General features: G+C 46.4%; 1 protein-coding gene across 1 annotated transcript in view; it reads right to left on the reverse strand.

The window, feature by feature from the left end:
- The window catches only part of tm9sf3 (transmembrane 9 superfamily member 3), a 118,881-nt gene that overhangs the window by 45,666 nt on the left and 49,036 nt on the right, over nucleotides 1-24,179 (reverse strand). The window contains exons 4-8 of the mRNA XM_085970143.1: nucleotides 22,920-23,080; nucleotides 15,269-15,346; nucleotides 11,143-11,274; nucleotides 8,526-8,692; nucleotides 2,816-2,910 (exon numbers count right to left, since the gene is read on the reverse strand). Coding sequence (XP_085826269.1) covers nucleotides 2,816-2,910; nucleotides 8,526-8,692; nucleotides 11,143-11,274; nucleotides 15,269-15,346; nucleotides 22,920-23,080 — 633 coding nt within the window. The remainder of the gene's footprint in view (nucleotides 1-2,815; nucleotides 2,911-8,525; nucleotides 8,693-11,142; nucleotides 11,275-15,268; nucleotides 15,347-22,919; nucleotides 23,081-24,179) is intronic.

The following is a 24,179-nucleotide window of genomic DNA, read 5'->3' on the forward strand; positions in this document are numbered from 1 at the left end:
CTTGGTTAGGCCACACTGGGAGCACTGTGCACAGCTCTGGTCTCCGTATACCTTGGTTAGACCACACTGGGAGCACTGTGCACAGCTCTGGTCTCCGTATACCTTGGTTAGACCACACTGGGAGCACTGTGCACAGCTCTGGTCTCCGTATACCTTGGTTAGACCACACTGGGAGCACTGTGCACAGCTCTGGTCTCCGTATACCTTGGTTAGACCACACTGGGAGCACTGTGCACAGCTCTGGTCTCCGTATACCTTGGTTAGACCACACTGGGAGCACTGTGCACAGCTCTGGTCTCCGTATACCTTGGTTAGACCACACTGGGAGCACTGTGCACAGCTCTGGTCTCCGTATACCTTGGTTAAACCACACTGGGAGCACTGTGCACAGCTCTGGTCTCCGTATACCTTGGTTAGACCACACTGGGAGCACTGTGCACAGCTCTGGTCTCCGTATACCTTGGTTAAACCACACTGGGAGCACTGTGCACAGCTCTGGTCTCCGTATACCTTGGTTAGACCACACTGGGAGCACTGTGCACAGCTCTGGTCTCCGTATACCTTGGTTAGACCACACTTGGGAGTACTGTGCACAGTTCTGGTGTCCATATTATAAAAAGGATATGGGGGCATTGTCGAAGGTGCAAAAAAGATTCTCTAGAATGATACCAGAACTGAGCGGTTATGCTCATCAGGAAAGGCTGAACAGACTGGGGCTCTTTTCTGTAGAAGAGGCTGAGGGGTGACCTAATAGAGGTCTTTAAAATTATGAAGGGGATTGATAGGGTAGATGTAGAGAAGATGTTTCCACTTGTGGGAAGAACAAAACTTGGGGAAACATAAGGTGGTCACCAATAAATCCAACAGGGAATTCAGGAGAAACGTCTTTACCCAGAGAGTGGTGAGAATGTGGAACTCGCTGCCACAGGGAGTGATTGAGGTGAATGGCACAGATGCATTTAAGGGGAAGCTGGATAAACACATGAGGGTGAAAGGAATAGAAGGACATGCTGATGGTGTTAGAGGGGTGGGAGGAGGCTCGTGTGGAGCATAAACACCGGCGTACACAAGTTGGGCCGATTGGCCTGTTTTGGCGCTGTAAATACTATGTAATTCGAGGTAAGTATCTTGTACTTGTGCTCAGTTTCAGCTCTATTGGCATTGTTCGGAGTTCTTTCCTCTTCTTGGACAGTCCTCTTACATTTTCCCCAGGAGCCACTTTGCACCACCAACCGTCATATCAATACATTTCCGTATACAGGAAACTTTCGATTAACCGGCCCCTAAATAACCGGAACGCTCTATCCACCGGCAAAATTCAGGAGTCGGTTCAGGTAACTTTTTTTTTACTTTTATTACTTTTTTTACTCCATTTGTTGCTGTGCAAGGGTGTAGCTGAAGCTGTTGCTAAGCTACAGAGACGCTTGCAACTTGTGCCGATTGTTTTGAAGCTGTTGCAGGGTTTGTTGCTTTATACGGAGCTCTGAGCTCCGTATCTTTTACTATAGCGTTCGGTTATCCGGAATTGTTGATGAACCGGCACCACGTCGGTCCCGTCCGTGCCGGATAACAGAAAGTTTCCTGTATTGGCAGTGGTCAAAGCTAGACAACACCAGCATCTCCCATGGTGTTGCCCATGTAGAGTCAGAAGATACGCGGCTTTACTACAAAAGGAGCGTTATGCTATATAACACACAAAATGTATCAGCCCACTAAACTACGAGGACAGAGTGAAACTGCATTTTTATTATATGGTTTTGAAGTTTTAACCCTTGTTTTGGCTATCAAATTCCACCAGTATCAATTTTTTCCATGAAAACTATAATTGGTGGACTAATTTATGAATTTGACATCATTGCTTCCCTTTTTTAAAGTGCAGAATATACAGGAAGATGATAGGGGAGATGTACCAGGTTAGAGACAGGTACCAGTTTAGGATTTTGGTAGCATTGAGCAGGATGGGGCCATTGCAGATTGGTTGAACTGGATAAGAATTCTAGGGTTTTGGCAGGACTGTGCTTATGCTTTTCAGCAGAGGAGGAGACAGCCTGGTGTTTAGGAGGACCCCAGGTTTGCGGGATGGGGTGTATTCTCAAGTTTGGCAGCAGTTCCATGGGGGTGCTGGGCTTTGAGGCACTGGGGCAGGGAGGCAGCAGCAGAAACAATGGCCAATGTTTGGGGCTGGAGGAATAAATGTCAACAAGCAATGGAGTAGTTGGGAGTTCTGATTCGGAGGACCAAGGAAGACATAAGTTGGAGGACCAAGACTGGGAGTGATTTACATTCCAGCAGTATGTGAAAGAAAACGGCACTGAAAATACAAACACAACAGAAGCCGAAGTGGAGGCCTGGTAAATGACGACACTATTCTGAGACATCTGGACTATATGAATAAACACAATACAATTTCTTACTGAGGTCACTGAAAATCTTGGTTGCAATGCCTTCTTACAGCTCAAGTTTTGGAATATATATATTAATATATAAAAACATGCACACACACGCATCATTACAGTTTGCCTCAGCACCCCAGGGCTACCGAGGAGGAATGCTGATGAGCTTCTGGCTGCTTCCCAGTAAACCCTGCCAGCAGATGTATGTGGGCAGGATCAGTTATGATCATCTCCCTCGCTTTCTTCCCCCCCCCACCCCAAGTCAGGGAGCCTGTGACATTTACTGTTTAGTATCACATATTAAGATTGGCCACAGGTAAAATAGCAGAGTGTGACAAATAGCTGTAGAACTGGACCCCAGCACACTCAAAGGGAAGTGAGAAATCACAAAAACAAGCTATACATCAAGATGCAGAAAGTACCTCCTTGTCGAGCATACAGGCTCCCTCCAAAGTAGCCATTCAGTGGTGATGTTGCAGCAAACACAAATATGGCTGTACTTAGCATAGATCCTCTCCTGGAAAATGAGGAAAACAGAAAATAAACAACAGCTAAAAATTCAATGCACATTTTCTCAGTTACAACGTCAACAAAGATGGTTCATAGAATCACAAAGGAGGCTGGCTCCTGAACTGAAACCATCTTCTCTAATCCCATTTCTCTGGCCTTTCCCCGAATCTTTGATGAATCCGTTGGAAGAAAATCTTCCCTTTGATGTTTAGAAAACCACCTGAAACTAGGAATTCAACCAAGCTTGGGTTTTGCAGTAGAGAAAAATGTGTTTGATATTGAGTGGTTAACAGAAGAATTGGAAGCTTTTTATATTTTATAATAAATGGTTTGATGAAAAACAGGAAATACTGAAGAAAAGCACAACCAGTCCCAGATACTGAACAGACACCGAGGATTTCTCTCTTGCTCCAAGTCACACAAGTCTGTTATAGTCTCTGCAGCAACTTATTTTAAAAAGCATACCCAGAGAAGGTATCTACAGTTAAATCCTTATCTTTCTGTAAATTCACAAAGGAAAATTTAGTTTGTGATAAAAGTGGATGTCACATAATATCACAGAAGTTGCGAGGTCCTTCTTTAGAAAACTTAAAAGTTCCCATAATGGCCTGGTGGTAAATGTGCCAAAACAGATCAGAAAGTCCAGGGTTCAACTGCCCATCAATCTTAGAATCATCGAAAGTTACAGCACGGAAGGAAGCCATTTCGGCCCATCGTGTCCGCGCCGGCCAACAAAGAGCTTTCCAGCCTAATCCCACTTCCCAGCTCTTGGTCCGTAGCCCTGCAGGTTAGAGCATCCCAAGTGCACATCCAAGTACTTTTTAAATGTGGTTAGGGTTTCTGCCTCTACCACCCTTTCAGGCAGTGAGTTCCAGACACCCACAAACCTCGGTGAAGAAATTTCCCCTCAAATCCCCTCTAAACCTTCCACCAATTACTTTAAATCTGCACCCCCTGCTTTCTGACCCCTCTGCTAAGGGAAATAGGTCCTTTCTATCCACTTTATCTAGGCCCCTCATCATTTTATACACCTCAATAAGGTCTCCCCTCAGCCTCCTCTGTTCCAAGGAAAACAGACCCAGCCTATCCAGTCTTTCCTCACAGCTAAGATTCTCTACTCCCAGCAACAACCTTGTAAATCTCCTCTGTACCCTCTCTAGTGCAGTCACATCTTTCCTGTAATGTGGTGACCAGAACTGCACGCAGTACTCTAGCTGAGGCCTAACTACAGGAAACTTTCGATTTACCGGCACCTAAATAACCGGAAATCTCGGTTAACCGGCAAAATTCAGGAGTAGGTTCAGGTAACTTTTATTACTTTTTTTTACTCCATTTGTTGCTGTGCAAGGGTGTGGCTGCAGCTGTTGCTAAGCTACAGAGACGCTTGCAACTTGTGCCCATTGTTCTGAAGCTTAAGCAACAGGGTTTGTTGCTTTATACGGAGCTCTCAGCTCTGTATCTTTTACTATAGTGTTCGGTTATCCGGAATTTTTGATGAACCGGCACCACATCGGTCCCGTCCGTGCCGGATAAAAAAAAGTTTCCTGTAGTGTTTTATACAGTTGAAGCATAAACCCCCTGCTCTTGTATTCTATGCCACGGCTAATAAAGGCAAGCATTCCATATGCCTTCTTAACCACCTTATCTACCTGGCCTGCTACCTTCAGAGATCTATGGACATGCACTCCAAGGTCCCTTTGTTCTTCTACACTACTCAGTGTCCTACCATTTAAGGTGTATTCCCCTTCCTTGTTAGCCCTCCCCAAATGCATTGCCTCACACTTCTCCGGATTGAATTCCATTTGCCACTGTTCTGTCCACCTGACCAATTTATTGATATCTTCCTGCAGTCTACAGCTTCCTTCTTCAGTATCAACCACACAGCCGATTTTAGTATCATCTGCAAACTTCTTAATCATACCCCCTATATTCAAGTCTAGATCATTTATACTTCAAAAAGCAAGGGACCTAGTACTGAGCCCTGCGGAACCCCACTGGAAACAGCCTTCCAGTCACAAAAACACCCATCAACCATTACCCTCTGCTTCCTGTCTCCGAGCCAGTTTTGAATCCAACTTGACACTTTGCCCTGGATCCCATGGGCTTTTAACTTCATGACCAGTCTGCCATGTGAAACCTCATCAAAAGCCTTGCTAAAGTCCATATACACTACATCAAATGCACTACCCTCATCTACCCTCATTACCTCCTCAAAAAATTTAATCAAGTTTGTCAGACACGACCTTCCCTTAACAAATCCGTGATGACTATCCTTGATTAATCAGTGTCTTTCTAAATGAAGATTTATCCTGTCCTTCAGAATTCTTTCCAATAATTTTCCCACCACCGAGGTTAGGCTGACTGGCCTGTAATTACTCGGTCTATCCTTTTCTCCCTTTTTAAACAAGGGTACCACATTAGCAGTCCTCCAGTAGCACACCTGAAGCCAGAAAGGATTGAAAAATGTATTTATTAAGAACCCTATCGACGTCTCCCGCCTCCACACACAGATTACCCTCATGATCTCTAATAGGCCCTACCCTTTCTTTAGTTATCCTCTTACTCTTAATGTATTTATAAAACATCTTCTGACTCAGAGACCAGAGAGCTGCCATTGAGCCAAGTCGACATGTAATAAACATTCTTTATCACTGTTAAATCGGCATCAGATTATTTTTAAATTATGACTTCAAAGAATAAATCATTTTCACACAGAATGTACGTGCATTTGATGCAAAGTGGTACACTGTCCAAGATAAACAGGAAGCGCACTGCTCGTCGGTCACAGGTTTCAGTTAAGCACTCACCAACATAAAACAGCTTTAGTTACTGCAGTATGCATCTCACACGAAGTTACATTAATTCTGCTTTAACTAACTGGAGTCTGCAGCACTAACAGCTGCCACCTGATTATCTGGTCATTTATCGCACTGCTGTTTATGGGATCTTGCTGTGTGCAATTGCACTATCATGCCTGCCTACATTAAAACGTTGGCTGTGATTGCTTGGGCACATCCTGAGGATGGGAAAGGCGCTATATGAATACACATTCTTTCTTCCAATTCATTCCCTAGTACTATTGCAGGAAACAGGGGGAATAGAATATCAATGATAATGTATGGGTATGACAGATAGGCACAGACAGGCAGACTTTCCAGCATAGTTGATAGTGATCGCCAATTGTAGAAAATCAACAGCTCGAGTCAACCCAAAAGGTGCTGCTTAAACATGGTTCAGTTGTGTTCACGTGTGCTAATGCTGCCCTCTATTGGACGATACAAGAAGCAATGTCTGAGAACAAACAATCCCTTTATCATTAATAACTGAGAAACTTGTGAAAAAGCAGGCTTGTACCAGGAAAGCGGTGAACGCATAACCATCAGCCTTCACCACCAACCCCCCACCCCCCTTTCCATGCCCCATGGATGTGAAGGACCAGGTTCCTGGTCAGCATAACAAAATCAGAGATAACTATGGAAAAGCCTACAGTCCACAGCTTTCAGTGCTCTCTTAAATGACTGGATTTTACCCCTACTGCCCATTCCAAGTGCTTGTGTGAAGAGCTTCCTTACGTCAATCCTAAATCTGTCCATCAACAATTTGAATCTGTGCTCTCCCATCCTGTTGCCAAGGTTTACTATGAGCGCATGCTCTGGATTTACCTTTTTATCAACTCCATTTACTGTCTACACAGCTATTCAGCTGTTCAAGATGTTGCTAATTGCTCAGTACTCGTCCATTCAAAGTGCTGGTTTGGAATTGAAAGGGGGAAATTAAATGCACCAGTGCCATATTTCAAGCAGCAACCTTTTGAGAAATGCATTGAAGGGGAGGGCGGGCAGCGGATTAACCAGCTAGCTATAGAACAATACACATCGCCTATACTCATCAGTCAGTGTTCATGATCATTTGGGCTACAGGGGGCTGTGTTTAAGGCCAGCTACTTAACATTTCGGGGGCTGAATATCATTTGAAGCTTTCTAAAATATTGCACCTTTCCTATTGTAGAATGGTGCATGCATTTCCTGCCAGCGATATTGATGCTGAATAAGGAGGTGCTCTAGATCCACTTGAGCCCTGCAGCGGGTAGTCAAAACTGCCCAACGCATTACCGGCACCCGGCTACCGACCATAGAGCACGTATACCAGAAACGCTGTTTACGGAGGTCACGGACCATCATCAAAGACCCTACCCACCCCAGCCACAGTCTATTCGCCCTCCTGCCATCTGGGAGACGCTACAGATGCATTCGCACCCGAACGACCAGATTTAGGAACAGCTTCTTTCCCAGGGCTGTCATCCTACTGAACTCCACAAATAAACTCTAAAGCCTGCACATCTGCCAATGCACTTTATTATGTTTATGTTAATATATTACAAGCCAAATGAATGTTGAATGTTTAAATGTCTTAATCTAAATGTACACTCTCTGGAGCCGCAAGCCTACATTTCGTTGTACTGCACTTGTGCACTAACAATGACAATAAAGATGATTATTATTATTAATCCTGCAGGATATTTTTTTCTAATGATCAATATATACAGCTCTGTAAAATACCTCCCGCCAAACAGTAAGACTGAAGAACGTAGGTTTCTCTTGCTTCCTCACAAATCAATCTTCTGTCCTTTTTCCACACTGCATTCAGCACCTGAATGTATTCTTTGTGTGTCTGTGAGCAAAACCTGACACTACTCAAGGTGTGGCCGCCTGAGTGTTGTATAGTCTCAACATAATATCCATATCCAGTGACTCCTGCTAGAAAGAGCTTGTGTGGATGTTGGGAAGAACAGGATCAGATTAGCTATGAGGGACTCTACTGTGAAATAGCCAGTTACATACAAAGAGTGGACAATTGGGTGAGGTGTCAGAGTTTTGGCAGTGCCGAGGGATCAGATCAAGGCATGATCACCAGGAGAGCGCGCAACTAGATAGAGGGGCAAACAGCTGCTGTGAAGCAGTATAAAAGTAACCTCGCAATCAGACCCGGAGCTCAGCAAGGTGTGGCAGGAAGTCAGGTCACACTGTGTCGCAGCACATCAGCACGGCACACTGAGCCCACCACCACTACTTCCCCCTCCCCTACAAACTGTGACTTTTGTTAGGCCACTTCTACAGGCTCTGGTAATTCCAATTCCACTACGTACACATGATTCCATCATAGAGGGCATCACAGCTGTGTTCGATCCATTTCCACGTGATCTCCTGGTGTGCGTACTTTCCAATGAATGGGAAGGGGGCCCTGGAGGCTCATTTCTCCCGCCCTAGCTCACAGTGGCCGGTAAGTCAGGGGTGCAGAGAGCAATCTGCTGCTTTCCCTTGTTCCACCCAGGCTGAGATCAGCAAGCTCAGCACAACCTATGGATCAAACCTGGGAGCGTCTTGTCTCTGAGGTTAAGTACCTCACTCGACCATAACAAGAAAGCTACAAAAGGGCTCTCAGCACCTAGAGTCAACTTCTGTGTTCAAAGTATATATTCTTTCCCTTAGTCAGAGCTGCCATATTTCTCACACTGAAAGGAACACTGCACACAATCTTTTGCAGAAGCACTTACTAAACTTATGTTTAAAACAATACCAAAACAATGTGAACTGACCAATAACGCAAGATATATATACTTACTCTGTGTACAAGTCTTCTATCATTGCCACAATAATGACAATGAGGGACACGAAGAATATCTGGCAACCAGATCCGATCAGTGATGAAAATATTAGTGGGTGACTGGATGGCCTGAATACATCACCATGAACCTGTTTCCAGCCATACTCATCTCCCAGATCTCGGTCCTGTTAAAATATAATTTTACTATGGGTTAGACGCATGCACCTTCAAATCTCCTTTAATCCAGTTAGGAAACATGCTCAGCACTTTTTGTAGACTGATGCCAAAACAACCCTCAATAAGCTGGGCAAAAGTCCAAGCAAGTAACGACTACAAACAGTATAGCCCGAATGTCAATTCTGGAGGGCTGCATGTGTTTTTTGGCACCTGCGAACAAATATTTTTATTTACTTTAAGCACTTAAAGTAGATGCTTTATTAACATTGCAGAAGGTAGCCGCGATTGAAGAGGTAAACCATAAACCATCAATGGAGGCTCAAATGCTGTGCCACATCTGGCCCTTGATCGCTCAGAAATCCTGTTTGGACAGGGCTAGCACAGGCAGCCTGCAGTCAGTTCCAACAAGCTTATGAACCATATCTTTCACCATTGAAGTTACCAAGATTAATGTCACCCTCACTCCACCAGTTCAAGTTTCTGGCCACTCCTTGGTTGATTCTGATGCCGTGGTACAATGTGTCTGTGCCTTAAAGACCACTGTACAAGGTGGACTCGCTGACGGGGCATTCAAAACTAAACACCCTTTTCCACACCTAGATGGTGGCCTATTTCTTTGTGCCCGCTCCTCCTGTCGTAAGAGCTTAAATGGCCTTTCTGATGTAAACCATAAAAGCTCTGTTTGATGCTGCTTATTAAATCTACATACTGCGGCAGTAAGTCCACATGATTTGACAAGTCACAGTAAGAATATTCTGATCTTTAAGACATGCAATTCAAAGTGCAAAATTGGCACAACACATTAAATGCTGTGATGTTACAAATACTCAAGAGCAATTAAATCTTGTACAGATCCTAGAAAGCACAGCTGAGGACGTACAGTGGAGTGGCTATCAAAGGTGCTATATTGGCAGCTAAAGAAAGAAAACACAGTAAGAGGGCAGCGTTAGAAGTAAAAGAGCAGTCTTAAACAGCATCTGAAGTGTGCAATATTCTCATCAATCTCTGGGAAAATACCACCCAAAGTAAATTAGCCACTTGAAAATCTGAAGCACCATGACGGGGTTAGTCGAGGAAAATTGAAAGCTCGGACAGCAAAGCACAACACCTGTTGGGCAAGTCAGCCTACGAAGCACTGCCTGGGCACAGACTCTGGTTGTATGGCCTCGCCAACCATCCCTGTGTCAACGGCACAAATCAAAATCATTCTGAAAGATAATGCAATCAATGCTGAAATGCCCTCGCCAGATCACTCATTTTACCTTCCTTAGTTTTTTGGTCTTCCCTTTGCTCTCATTGGCAAATCCCAACTCTCTATGCCTTTGAGTGGGTCTTCATTAACCTTACTATCCAGGTAAAATATTCGCTAACATACCCAGGCCATAGAAAACCCTAGTCAGTCTATTATACAGGAGACTTTGGTTTATCCGGAGGTTGTATGTCCGGAAACCTCGATCTACCGGCAGAAATCAGGAGCCGTTTTGTTAGGTTTTTTTTCTTCTCGTGGCTTTTTTTTTTCTCCAACAGTCAGGCTCTGGAAAGTCTCTCTGAAGCTGTGGCTAAGCTACAGAGACGCTTCCAAGGTACGGGCTGACTGTTTGAAGCTGTTGCTAAGCAACAGTGTTTGTTGTCAGATACGGAGATGAAAACCTCCGTATGCTTCAACATTAACGCTGGTATGTCCGGCAGTTTTGATGGGACGGCAACAGCTCGGTCCCGTCGGTGCCGGATAGCACAAAGTTTCCTGTACTGGGATTATTCTTATGCCTCCGCAGGATCACTTTCCAGTCAATAAGCGATAGATCATCACATCAGAACTGTTTAAACTATTAAGCAATTTTTTAAAACAATGAACAAATGCTACATAACAAATAAAATCTATATACACATTCACAATAACAATTTAATCTTAAAAGGAAAATAAAAGGTCATGGATTTAACACCTTGTTTCTCTATAAACTGCTTAATTATCAGCTCAGCTGCTTCTTGTCTCATGAACTGTGCAAACATCTAAACTCTACCTGTCCTCCTATGAAGATTACAGTTTGTTTAATTCAACACTCAGGATACTCTCTCCAGTCCCCACCCTTTCTTATACTCCTCAAACTGTTGCCAGGTTACGTTAGAAATGAGTAAGCGCCAGCCCGATTCAAAAAATAACAGGCCGTCATATCCATGACTCAACCAATGAGGAAGTATACATTTGAAAATCAAGTGTTAAGACTGCCTCTAAACCAGTAAGACAAGAATTACAAACTTCGTAACATATGAAACCACATAGGCAGAGGCTGTGCAGGTGTCTGTTTAAACACACGTGTTGTGCTTGACTTAAAGGAGCAGCTACCAGACCAAAGCAAGACAGGACTGCTTCATACTTCTCACACGTCCCGAGAGCAAATCAATCTTCATTCTGAAAAGTCATTGCCAAGATGACCATTACTGAAGGACATATTCTTACCATATCATCCATTTCTTCTTCCTTACTATACCGAGCATAATCCTTTCGTAACGTGCGCATTAGAATCATGGAAACCAATCCAACCAGGAAAATAACCATCATGAAGGAATTGAAGATAGAAAACCAGTGAATCTGTCAGCACAAAAAAAATATCTTCAGAATTTACACGTTAATTTTCACTTGACAGAATTGGCAAATTTTACAATCTAAAACAAATTCCGTGACAGACTGATGTTCAATAAGATAAGCTTTAACATTTACAGGGTCAACCCGCCCCAGTGGCTTAGTTAGAGTCAGCACACAGCTCAACCACACCGACTCGTGGTCCCTAGTTCAATTCTCGGTCTGTGTGAAGTTGACCTCAGCCAAGTAAGGTTGTCCTTGGTGCCTCTGTACTAGGGAGGGGAAAAAATTAACCTTCATTTTTCAGTGGCTTCCGCTCAGAAACGTGTGTGGACATTGGGCGAGGACTGGAGCGGACTCAGCAGTGATGCCCAGAACGATTAAACAGCACGCCATGACCCACTGTCTGGGCTCACAAGAGGCGAGGTACTGGAGGGCAACAAGCACTCATGGGGTCATACTTCACCAGGAGCCAACACCTTCAGGAGAAGCAAAGGGGACAAGATTGGCAAAAAGACATTGGAAGAGTAAGAGAACTAGTTACACAGCATTCTTCTAATTTATAAGTTAAACCAGAATGAGCTAACCTAACTTTAAATAATTAAAAAAGGCAGGGTTTATTTATATTAGCACAATCTTTTTTTTAAAAATTCGTTTATGGGATGTGGGCGTCGCTGGAAAGGCCAGCGTTTATTGCCCATCCCTAGTTGCCCTCGAGAAGGTGGTGGTGAGCCGCCTTCTTGAATTGCTGCAGTCCGTGTGGTGAAGGTACTCCCACAGTGCTGTTAGTGAGGGAGGTTCCAGGATTGTGACCCAGCGACGATGAAGGATCGGCGATATATTTCCAATGTATGACTTGGAGGGGAACTTCCCATGCGCCTGCTGCCCTTGTCCTTCTAGGTGGCAGAGGTCGCGGGTTTGGGAGGTGCTGCCGAAGAAGCCTTGGCGAGTTGCTGCAGTGCATCTTGTAGCTGGTACACACTGCAGCCACGGTACGCCGGTGGTGGAGGGAGTGAATGTTTAAGGCGGTGGATGGGGTGCCAATCAAGTGGGCTGCTTTGTCCTGGATGGTGTCGAGCTTCTTGAGTGTTGTTGGAGCTGCACTCATCCAGGCAGGTGGTGAGTATTCCATCACACTCCTTACTTGTGCCTTGTAGATGGTGGAAAGGCTTTAGGGAGTCAGGAGGCGAGACACTCGCCGCAGAATACCTAGCCTCTGACCTGCTCTTGTAGCCACAGTATTTATGTGGCTGGTCCAGTTAAGTTTCTGGTCAATGGTGACCCCATGGATGTTGATGGTGGGGGATTCGGCGATGGTAATGCCGTTGAATGTCAAGGGGCAGTGGTTAGACTCTCGCTTGCTGGAGATAGTCATTGCCTGGCACTTGTGTAGCGCAAATGTTACCTGCCACTTATCAGCCCAAGCCTGAACGTCGTCCAGGTCTTGTTGCATGCGGGCATGGACTGCTTCGTTATCTGAGGAGTTGTGAATGGCGCTGAACACTGTGCAGTCATCAGCGAACATCCCCATTTCTGACCTTATGTTGGAGGGAAGGTATTGATGAAGCAGCTGAAGATGGTTGGGCCTAGGACACTGCCCTGAGGAACTCCTGCAGCGATGTCCTGGGGCTATGATAATTGACCTTCAACCACCACAACCATCTTCCTTTGTGCTAGGTATGACTCCAGCCAGTGGAGAGCCCCCCCGCGATTCCCACTGACATCTACTGACATGACTCATGATGAACTGATGTTGTACTAGACAAATGCTTGACCAGCTACCAGAAATGGAAAAGATTCATTAATGCAGAATAAAAGCATTAATTATCCAGCATAAACTTTAGTCAACTGAGAATTACTGCATCAATGTACCCTTCAATTAACTGTGAGCAAAGCCACAGGAGATTAGGGCATGTTCAAAGTTGTGACGAGCATGCATTATAATGCATCTTCAGATTGGATCCTGCGAAACTTGAACCAATCTATTATCCACTAAATCCACCGTCTCTCACCACACTTCTCAAACTTCAACCACAGCCTCTGGCTCATTGTGAGCAATGCCATGGGAGATCTACTATAATCAAAATTATAGCGACAAAGCCCAACGACAGAAAATCAAAGCCTACCACAATGTTCTGGTCACTCTACTGGGTAAAAACATAACAACTTGTATTTATATAGCACCTTTAACGTAGTAATATGTTCCAAGGCAATTCACAGGAGTGTCATAAAACAAAATTTGACACCGAGCCACATGAGGAGAAATTAGTGCAGATTGGTCAAAGAGGTAGGTTTTAAGGAGTGTCTTAAAGGAGGTGAGAGAGGTAGAGAGGTTTAGGGAGGAAATTCCTGAGCTTAGGGCCGAGGTAGCTGAAGGCAGGGCCACCAATGGTGGAGCGATTAAAATCAGGGGTGCTCAAGAGGCCAGAATTAGAGGAGCGCAGATATCCCGGGGGGGGGGGGGGGGGGGGGGGGTGGTGTTATGGGGCTGGAGGAGATTACAGAGGGATTTGAAAACAAAAATGAAAATTTTAAAATCGAGGCGTTTCTTAACCGGGAGTCAATGTAGGTTAGCAAGCACAGGGGTGACGGGTGAATGAGGCTTGGTGCGAGTTAGGACATGGGCAGCCAAGTTTTGGATGACCTCAAGTTTACATAGGGTAGAATGTGGGAGGCCAGCCAGGAGCGTGTTGGAATAGTCAAGTCTAGAGGTAACAAAGGCATGGATGAGGGTTTCAGCAGATGAGCTGAGGCAGAGATGGAGACGAGCAATGTTACACAGGTGGAAATAGACAGTCTTAGTTATGGCACGGATGTGTGTTCAGAAGCTAATTTCAGGGTCAAATATGACACCAAGGTTGCGAACAGTCTGGTTCCACCTCAGACAGATGCTAGGGAGAGGGATGGAGTCAGTGGCTAGGAAACAGAGTTTGTGGCGGGGACCGAAGACAATGGCTTCAGTCTTCCCAATATTTAACTGAAGGAAATTCCTGCTTATCCATGTCTGGATGTCGGACATGAAGTGTGACAATTTAGGGACAGTGGAGAGGTCGAGAGAAGTGGCGGTGAGGTAGAGCTGGGTGTCGTCAGCATACATGGGGAAACTGACCCTGTGTTTTCGGATGTTGCTGCTGAAGGGCAGCATGTAGATGAGAAATAGGAGGGGGGCCAACCATAGATCCCTGGGGGACACCAGAGGCAACGATGCAGGAGCGGGAAGAGAAGCCATTGCAGGTGATTCTCTGGCTACGATTAGATAGACAAGAATGGAACCAGGCGAGTGCAGTCCCACCCAGCTGGACGACAGTGGCGAGGCGTTGGAGGAGGATGGAGTGGTCAACCGTGTCAAAGGCTGGAGACAGGTCGAGAGGGATAATTTAACCTTTGTCAGACACATAGGATGTAATTTGTGACTTTGAGAAGAGCCGTTTCGGTACTGTGGCAGGGGCTGAAACCTGATTGGAGGGATTCAAACATGGAGTTCTGGGAAAGATGGGCTTGATTTGGGAGGCGAGAACACATTCAAGGACGTTGGAGAGGAAAGGGAGGTTGGAGATGGGGCAGTAGTTTAGGGTTGGTTTTTTGAGGAGAGGAAGGGTTGGTTTGTTGAGAAGGATGATGACAGATTACCCTAATGGTCTAGTCACTTTACTGGGTAAAAAGCACGACCCAGTACAGCACTCGGTCATACACACCAGAGGGTGTCAGATTCAAATCCCAATCTGCAGCAAGCTAGATGATCACAACTGGAGAGTTATAATTTGCTTCAGCTCCCCAGGGTTACTATTCAGTGATGAGCACGAGGACAAGATCAGAATTGCCTGTAATGCCCTCCATGGTCGAACAGCATGCAACATTCACTGTCCAAGTTCACACATTCAGAACAGGCACCTGGGCGAAATAGAGCGGCGCACTCCAGCTTGAATCAAGGCCCTCAGAAGAGGAAAGGGGAAAAACAGGCAAAAAATAGCACAAGAACAGTAACTTTTAAAACGCAACATACTCTGTGCTGGAAGAAGGATGGGTCCAGGTACTTATCAAATCGATCTTCAAACTTCACGTCAGATTTCTTCCATTTCATCTAAAAAAACAGAAAAGATCAACTGAGTTTAAAACAATACACAGTGGCACACAAGGATGAAGTTGGCAGAACTATTAGCAGCATTGTTAGAACACGACCGCACAATTTGTATTACCTGGGTCAGCAGAATTCACAATGCAGATTGCTTGAAATCTCAGTGCATAAAAATCTATCCCACTTGAGATTTATGTAACATTTAAAATTTTGCTGCATTGTCAGAAGGTCATGTCATGTAATTTTATGACACGTTGTTCCCCTGGAGTGATTTGCCATACTTAGCCTGAATGTGAATGGGTATTTGTGGTAAACCACTTTTATCGTTCACTATCGTTACACTATGGTTATCACTGTTTATATCGTTACAACAGTGTAAACAGTGATAACCATAGTGTATCACTACACAAGGTCACCTCTTGTCACGCTGTTATACCTGGGCTGACCACAGCTGACTCCGCCCATGGCTCCGCCTGCTTGCCCAGGTATAAAGGTGGTCGACTGGCTGGTATTCCTCCTTGTTGGACCCGATCACCCACGAGGGTGGGCTCTGTTATTTAGCCAATAAAAACCTATAGTTACTATCTTAACTCGTCACTTTTCATTGGATGAATTGATAGGTATATCAATTTTATTGGCTAAATTTTGAAATGAGTGGATCGGAGCAGCCAAACGACCAGCCAAACGGCCAGCTACAACAGCCACAGCAGCCGGCCTGGCTGCGAGCCCTCCGACCGCAGTACCTGGATCTAAACCCTCAGGCAGCGAACTCAGCCCTCGACTTCGAACACTGGCTGAGCTGTTTCGAATCCTACCTGGGAGAATCCGGCGTGCCTCCGGGATCCAAACTAAGAGTTCTGACCGCCCAGGTGAGCCCTAAAGTATTTGCATTCATCCGGGACATTGCTACATACGAGGACGCCCTCAACCTGCTGAAAGAGCAGTACCGGAGCCCGGTAAATTCTATGTATGCCAGACATCTCCTAAGATCCCGCTCGCAGCAGCCAGGAGAGTCTGTAGATGAATTTTTACGGGCGCTACAAACACTCGGCAGGGACTGTGACTTTAAAGCTGTAACGGCTGCAGAAAATACTGAAGGGAATATCCGCGATGCCTTCGTGAAAGGCCTTCGGTCCGACTACTCACGGCAAAGACTGCTCGAATCAAAGGACCTCGACCTGAATACAACTGCAGCCCTCGCTCGCTCTCTGGAAGTGGCCCATCGGGACCTCGAGGCGTACTCCAGGTACTGTGCTGCGCGACCCTGGGACTCGGACCCGACCCCGGCCGCAATACCCCTCGCACCGCCGCCTCTGGGACCTACCCCAGCGTTGGCGTCCCAGAACCGATCGGGACCGCCACCCCCAGTACCGGCTGCGACATCGGAGCCCCGCGATCGGGCCGCCGGCTGCTTCTTCTGTGGCCAGGCGAAACACCCGAGGACGTGCTACCCTGCAAGAAACGCGACTTGCTCCGACTGCCACAAGAAAGGCCACTTCGTGAAGGCCTGCAGGGGGAGAGCCACAGATGCCAGCAGTGCCTCATGCGAGTTGTGGGGGCGGCCATCTTTGATCAAGGCCACCGACGCCAGCAGTGCCTCATGTGAGTTGTGGGGGCGGCCATCTTCTCCGCCATTTTATTCAACGTCGTGGGCGCCGCCATTTTGTCCACCACACTCGACCGCCACCTTGTCTCCAGACCCGACCACCGCCTCACCCGCAGACTACAGCAGCTCGCTCAGCCATACACTAGCCTCCGTCACACTGGACCAAGCTCGCCCGCATCACCTGTCCAAGTCCATGATGGACATCAAAGTAAACGGCCACGCCACGACCTGCCTGTTTGACAGCGGAAGCACGGAGAGTTTCATCCATCCAGACACGGTGAGCCACTACTCCCTCACTGTCCGGCCAACGCGCAACCGGATCTCGATGGCGTCGAGGTCCCATTCTACAGACATCAGCGGCTACTGTGTTGTGACCCTGTCGGTTAGGGGCACGGAGTATAAAAATTTTAAACTCCTCGTCCTGCCCCAGCTCTGCGCTGCCGTCCTACTAGGGCTGGACTTCCAATCCCACCTTCAAAGTGTCACTTTGGCATACGGTGGACCCCTCCCCCCACTCAGTCGACAACCAGCAGCCTTTAAACTGCCCACCGTGTACCACCTGCGGCCTATCCACCCCCAAGGTCCCGCCCCCCTCCCTGTTCGCTAACCTCACCCGCGACTGTAAACCCGTCGCCACCAAGAGCAGGCGGTACAGCGCCGGGGACAGAGCTTTTATTAGCTCGGAGGTGCAGCGTCTCCTGAAGGAGGGCATCATCGAGAGGAGCAACAGCCCCTGGCGTGCCCAGGTCGTAGTCGTTAAGACCGGCAATAAAAACCGCCTGGTCATCGACTACAGCCAAACCATAAACCGGTACACCCAGCTGGACGCATACCCCCTTCCCCGCATATCTGATATGGTCAATCAGATTGCACAGTACCGGGTATTCTCTACCATCGACCTTAAGTCGGCCTATCACCAACTCCCTATCCGCCCTGAGGACCGCCAGTATACCGCCTTCGAGGCGAATGGCCGCCTCTACCACTTCCTTAGGGTGCCCTTCGGCGTCACCAACGGGGTTTCGGTCTTCCAAAGGGAGATGGACCGGATGGTTGACCAGAACGGGCTGCAGGCCACGTTCCCTTATCTAGATAACGTCACCATCTGCGGCCGCGACCAGCAGGACCACGATGTTAATCTGGAGAAATTCCTCCGTACGGCCGAACGTCACTTACAATAAGGAGAAATGTGTGTTTAACACCCCGCGTCTTGCCATCCTCGGCTGCGTAGTAGAGAACGGAGTCATCGGCCCCGACCCCGAAAGAATGCGCTCCCTTATGGAGCTTCCCCTCCCCCACTGTCCAAAGGCGCTGAGGAGAACCCTGGGGCTCTTCGCCTACTATGCCCAATGGGTGCCGAATCATGCGGACAAAGCCAGACCCCTCATGAAGTCCACCTCCTTCCCCCTGACGGCAGAAGCGTGCGCAGCCTTCTCCCTCATAAAGGGAGACATTGCTAAGGCCACAATGCACGCGGTGGATGAGTCTATCCCTTTCCAAGTGGAGAGCGATGCATCCGACTTCGCCTTAGCTGCAACCCTTAACCAGGCGGGGAGACCTGTGGCCTTCTTCTCAAGGACCCTCCAGGGCCCTGAGATCCGACACTCTTCGGTCGAGAAGGAGGCCCAGGCGATCGTGGAGGCAGTACGACGCTGGAGGCATTACCTGGCAGGAAAACGATTTACCCTCCTCACCGACCAGCGTTCGGTCGCTTTTATGTTTAATAACAAGCTGAGGGGCAAAATCAAGAACGACAAGATTTTGAGGTGGAGAATCGAGCTCTCCACCTATGATTATGATATCTTGTACCGGCCTGATAAACTGAACGAACCCCCAGATGCTCTATCACGAAGTACATGCGCCAACGCGCAAATTGATAGACTGCAGACCCTCCACAACGACCTCTGCCACCCCGGGGTCACCAGACTTTACCACTTCATTAAGGCCCGCAACCTGCCCTACTCCATCGAGGAGGTCAGGACCATGACCAGGAACTGCCAAACCTGTGCCGAATGCAAACCGCATTTCTTTAGGCCGGACAGAGCAAGCCTGATCAAGGCCACCCGCCCCTTCGAGCGCTTGAGCATCGATTTTAAGGGGCCCCTCCCGTCCTCTAACCGTAATGTGTACTTCCTCAACATCATTGATGAGTACTCCCGTTTCCCCTTTGCCTTCCCCTGCCCAGACATGACCAGTACCACGGTCATCAAATGCCTGAACGACCTCTTCGCCTTCCCAAACTATATACATAGCGACCGGGGCTCATCCTTCATGAGCGAGGAACTTCGCCAGTTCCTACTAGCGAGAGGTATTGCTGCAAGCAGGACCACCAGCTACAACCCCCGAGGGAACGGCCAGGTGGAAAGAGAGAACGCGACTGTCTGGAAGGCCATTCTCTTAGCCTTAAAGTCTAAGGGCCTCCCAACCTCACGCTGGCAGGAAGTCCTCCCGGCAGCGCTGCATTCCATCCGGTCACTGCTTTGCACGGCCATTAACGCCACCCCCTATGAACGAATGTTTGTTTTCCCCAGGAAGTCGACTACGGGAACCTCGCTACCAACATGGCTGACTTCTCCAGGGCCCGTCTTGCTGCGAAAGCACGTGAGGGCCCATAAAACAGACCCCCTGGTCGAGAGGGTGGACCTCCTGCACGCCAACCCCCAGTACGCCTATGTGGCATGCCCAGACGGGCGGGAGGACACAGTCTCCACCACTGTTACCCCCCACCACTCCCCAAATCCAGCCCAGGTAGACGGCATGCCGGAACCCCACGAGCCTTCGCCGACCACGCAGACACCAGCATTAACATCGGATACTGCACCACCGCCGCCGCGCCGATCAGAAAGACTTACGAGGCCTCCGGACAGACTGACATACCCGAACTGGTAGTACACTTCACCCCGCCGGACTCGAATCTAAACAAGGGGTGAATGTGGTAAACCACTTTTATCGTTCACTATCGTTACACTATGGTTATCACTGTTTATATCGTTACACTATGGTTATCACTGTTTACACTGTTGTATCACTACACAAGGTCACCTCTTGTCACGCTGTTATACCTGGGCTGACCACAGCTGACTCCGCCCATGGCTCCGCCTGCTTGCCCAGGTATAAAGGTGGTCGACTGGCTGGTATTCCTCCTTGTTGGACCCGATCACCCACGAGGGTGGGCTCTGTTATTTAGCCAATAAAAACCTATCGTTACTATCTTAACTCGTCACTTTTCATTGGATGAATTGATAGGTATATCAGTATTCTGGCCAAAGAAAACATGATTCGAACCGTAAAGGTAACTTGGGGCAAAGTATGCCACCTTCCTCCTCTTTGCACCTATCCATATAACTCAAAATCCAAAAGGTTCCTTGACAATATTAGAGTTGTGGCAGCAACACTAAGTCTGGCAATGGATAATTCAGTGTCTTGTGAGTCTGTGGTGCTCCAGCTGATATGGTATTGGTACTGCAGCGTGTAACATGCCACCGCCATGCACAGACTGACTGATTCGTAGCCCTGTCACTTAATTACAAACTCGTGTAGTTGCTTCAAGCTGGAGTCATCCTGTAAGAAAGCCCTTCATTTCAGTGGCCTAACGTGTTCCGCATCAAGTCAATGAACGGAGATCCACAGGAATTGGTGCCAATTGAAGTCATCAAGGTATCAGTGGTGCCGTGCTAGAGTATCAGCTAGTGAAAATGCACGGAGAAATCTTTCGGAGAAGTTCCTGTGCAAGCTTGCTCCAATACACACACCCTGGTCACTCCTGATGTTATGAAGAGTTATACTAATTATCTATCTGGTGCCAAGACCAAAGCCGAGGACTGTTATGGGCTAAAATACCAATAGGAGAGCTTCACGATATACGATGTTAATGAGTAGGAAACATTCAGAAAAGCAACCGAATTATCCTTATAGGCTGTTAAACTGCTGTTTTCGTATTGGGAGACAGCGTTTTCACATGGTAGTAAAAATTCTAGTTGTTTAATATTTATTCTCGAGATATGGTCGATGCAGGCAAGGCTGCATTTACTGCTCATCCCCAAGTGACTGCTTTTACAACGGAGTGGCTGGTTAGGCCACTTCAGCGGGCAGTAACAATCAACCACAAATTTAAAAAAAAACTTGCCATTGTGGGATCTGAACACTCACCCTCTGGTTTGCCAGTCCAGTGTCATAACCAATAAACTACCAGACATGTTCAGTTTGAAGTAGCTGATCTTAGTGCAATCTAAAACTTAGCAAGAGATTGAAACAAATAAACTGCAGTCGCACTGCAGCTAGTTTAAAGCACAGGTGCCAGGAGGTGGTCTCATGGCACCTGGACCTCAAACAACTGTAAACGGTTCCAATCAGGTTTTCTTTGGCCAAAATACCCATCCACATTCAGACTAGGTATGGCAACCAAACAAAGCAGGATTGGAAAATAAAAAGGGGCCTTACTCAGATTGAGGGGAACATAAAATTGTTAAATAGAACTGTAAATCAGCAATGAGAAGTATTAAGATAGTAACAATACAAATAAAGCACATTCCAGTAAGGGAAAAAAGGGAGGAGAGAGGCTGGAGTTCAATGGAAGAGGATTATTAGCTTTCACTGCTCACAGAGCAGGTAATAAAATGAAAACCAGGACAAATATAAGCAAAGCTAAGATTGATTAGTGTGGGAGAGCAAATTAGCAAAAACAGTGGCCAATTAAAAAGCTATCTATAGGCACATTAGCAGTACGCTCAGCAGGTCAGGCGACATCTGTGGAGAGAAATTTGAGTTGACGTTTCGGGTAGGGGTATGTCCGCTAACAGATGGAGGCAGAAAGCTCGAGTGGAGATTGAGGGAACACCAAAGGTAGTAAATAATAGAGGATGAAGCAGCTACAGTGGATGTAGATTTTCAAAGAGATAAGGGACTTATGACAAAGATAATGGCACATGGAATTAAGGGGAATGTGATCACATAGATGAAGAAATGGTCAGAGGGCAGAAAGCAAAGGGTAGGGGTAAACGGAAACTTCTCAATTCTGAAAAGATCTGGCGAGTGGTGGGCCATAGGGGTCTGTGCTGTGGCTTCTCATTTACCATATTACCAAGTGCCTTATAGACAGCATGTCTATCAGGATGTAAAAAGACAAACAGCATCCTTGGTTTTATAACTAGAGGCACAGAATACAAAAGCAGGGAGGTAATACTGAAATTGTACCAGACCGTAGGCTGCAATTGGAGTGTTGTGTACAGTTCTGAGCATCCCATTACAGGAAGGATATAAAAGCAATGGAAAAGATACCGCATGGATTCACTGGGATATTACTGAAAGGTTGGGAGCTTTTTTCACTAAAGGCGAGAAGGTACAAGGGTGATCTGATAGAGGTCGCCAACATTACAAAGTGTTCTGATAGGAGCGCGATAAATATTTTCCATTGGTCAGCGAGACAATAATGAGAGGGGCACAAATTTAAGATAATTAGAAAAAGAATTAGTGGTTGGAAAAAAACCTTTACACAAAGGGTGATTGGAATGCGGAATTCTCCGCCACAAACCATGATTGAAACAGAATCCATACAGTTTAAAAGAGAATTAGATATTTGCTTAAAAAAAAAGAGCATTAAAAGGAATGGGGGGGGGAGGGGAGAACAAGAAAATGGGATGGGAGGAGATGGCTCATGCACAGAAAAATACTGACAGTCTCGATTGGCTAAATGGCCTGTTTCTGTGCTGGAACACTAATTTACGACATTCTGAAAATTATAAATTGTACAAAAAAGTTTTACTTGTAAGTTTGTTACGGAGCTTCGACTCTGAAAATTCACACAGGTAAAGAGCAGTGCACAGCCAACAACCAAAAAGAGAAATGACAGGTTGATGTTCAGTGCTTACAAAGGAGTTCCATCCTAAATATTAACTTGCCTTTTGGGCCTGTAGTATATTTGCAGCATTTTCTGTTTTTATTTGTAAAAAAAAAATGTTTTAACAAAACTATACTTACAGAATATGACATTGCAATTTTCGTGTTTGGCACCAATTTGACCTTTCCCTCGCTGGTCAAGTTCACATCCACGATTCGGTTGCCATTGTAGCCTATCTCAAGTTTTTTGTAAGTCCAGAGGAAATGATCCTCTCCATTTTCATCTGATTCCCCGACAATCCCTGCATGTAGCAAGAAAAAAATATTGTATCGTGTAGTTGAGAAAGCAAGTCCTTTCGTCTCTGGAAATTGTTGAACTTCTTGAACATCTAATAGATTTTATCTCAAAAGGAGAAACACAATGCAAACTTTTCCAAATGACATAGGTGGGTACATGGATCACCCAGTAGTGAGCTACCCAGACCAGGAAATCGCAGGTTCGGGCACTATCGGCGTTGAGTTACCCAAGCTGAGTGGGGGCAGTAGTTGGGCTACTAGAACTGGCTTCAGTGCCTGTAGGCTCGGGATAGAAAACAAATAACTTTCAACCAAGGTTCCTGCTCCTGTTTGCTATCGAGTAACCCATGCTGGAAAGTGCATATGGCTGGATGACAAGCGAAACATTGCACAGTTGCACTTCAGGTACAACTCCTCAGAATGATTACCGTGAAATGGCAGAGTATTTTTAACATACTAATCCATGAGATGACACTCATATTGTGAATTTAGGTAATGTACGTCCAATATATATTGCTCCTGCTCCTATCTTCTATGTTTCTATAGGGTACTGAATTTGGATGATTAGCCATGATCTCATTAAATGGCGGAGCAGGCTCGAGGGGCCGAATGCTCTACTCCTGCTCATAGCTTCTATGTTTCTATGTCTATATAAGTAGCAAACTAGCTACCTGCTATCAAGCTAGAATACTGTCCTGCCGGAAGTATTGAGTTATTTGCTTAAAAAAAAATTGGACCCCGTAGTGCAATACAAAATACTTCTCTTTTTGAGAGAATCCAAACCAGACAAATGGGAAACAATTAAAATTAGTTTAGGGATAGTCTCAATCTAGTTCCATGAACTACTGCGCAAAAGTGGGCAGTTTATAACAAATCTATGAAACCAGTGCATATAAAGATGTACAGGAAACTCTCGATTTACCAGCACCCAAACAACCGGAAATCTCGGTTAACCGGCAAAATTCAGGAGTAGGTTCAGTTAAGTTTTTCTTCATATTAGTGGCCGTTTCTTGATTCTTGGCTGTGTAATCGGGGGTTCCTGCACTTGTTGCTAAGCAACAGGGACGCTTGGTCTGTGGCCGGGCTTCTTGCACCTGTTGCTAA

The sequence above is a fragment of the Somniosus microcephalus genome, chromosome 29, assembly GCF_052327205.1.
Source record: "Somniosus microcephalus isolate GS21.2 chromosome 29, FLI_Smic_1.0, whole genome shotgun sequence".
NCBI lineage: Eukaryota > Metazoa > Chordata > Chondrichthyes > Squaliformes > Somniosidae > Somniosus > Somniosus microcephalus.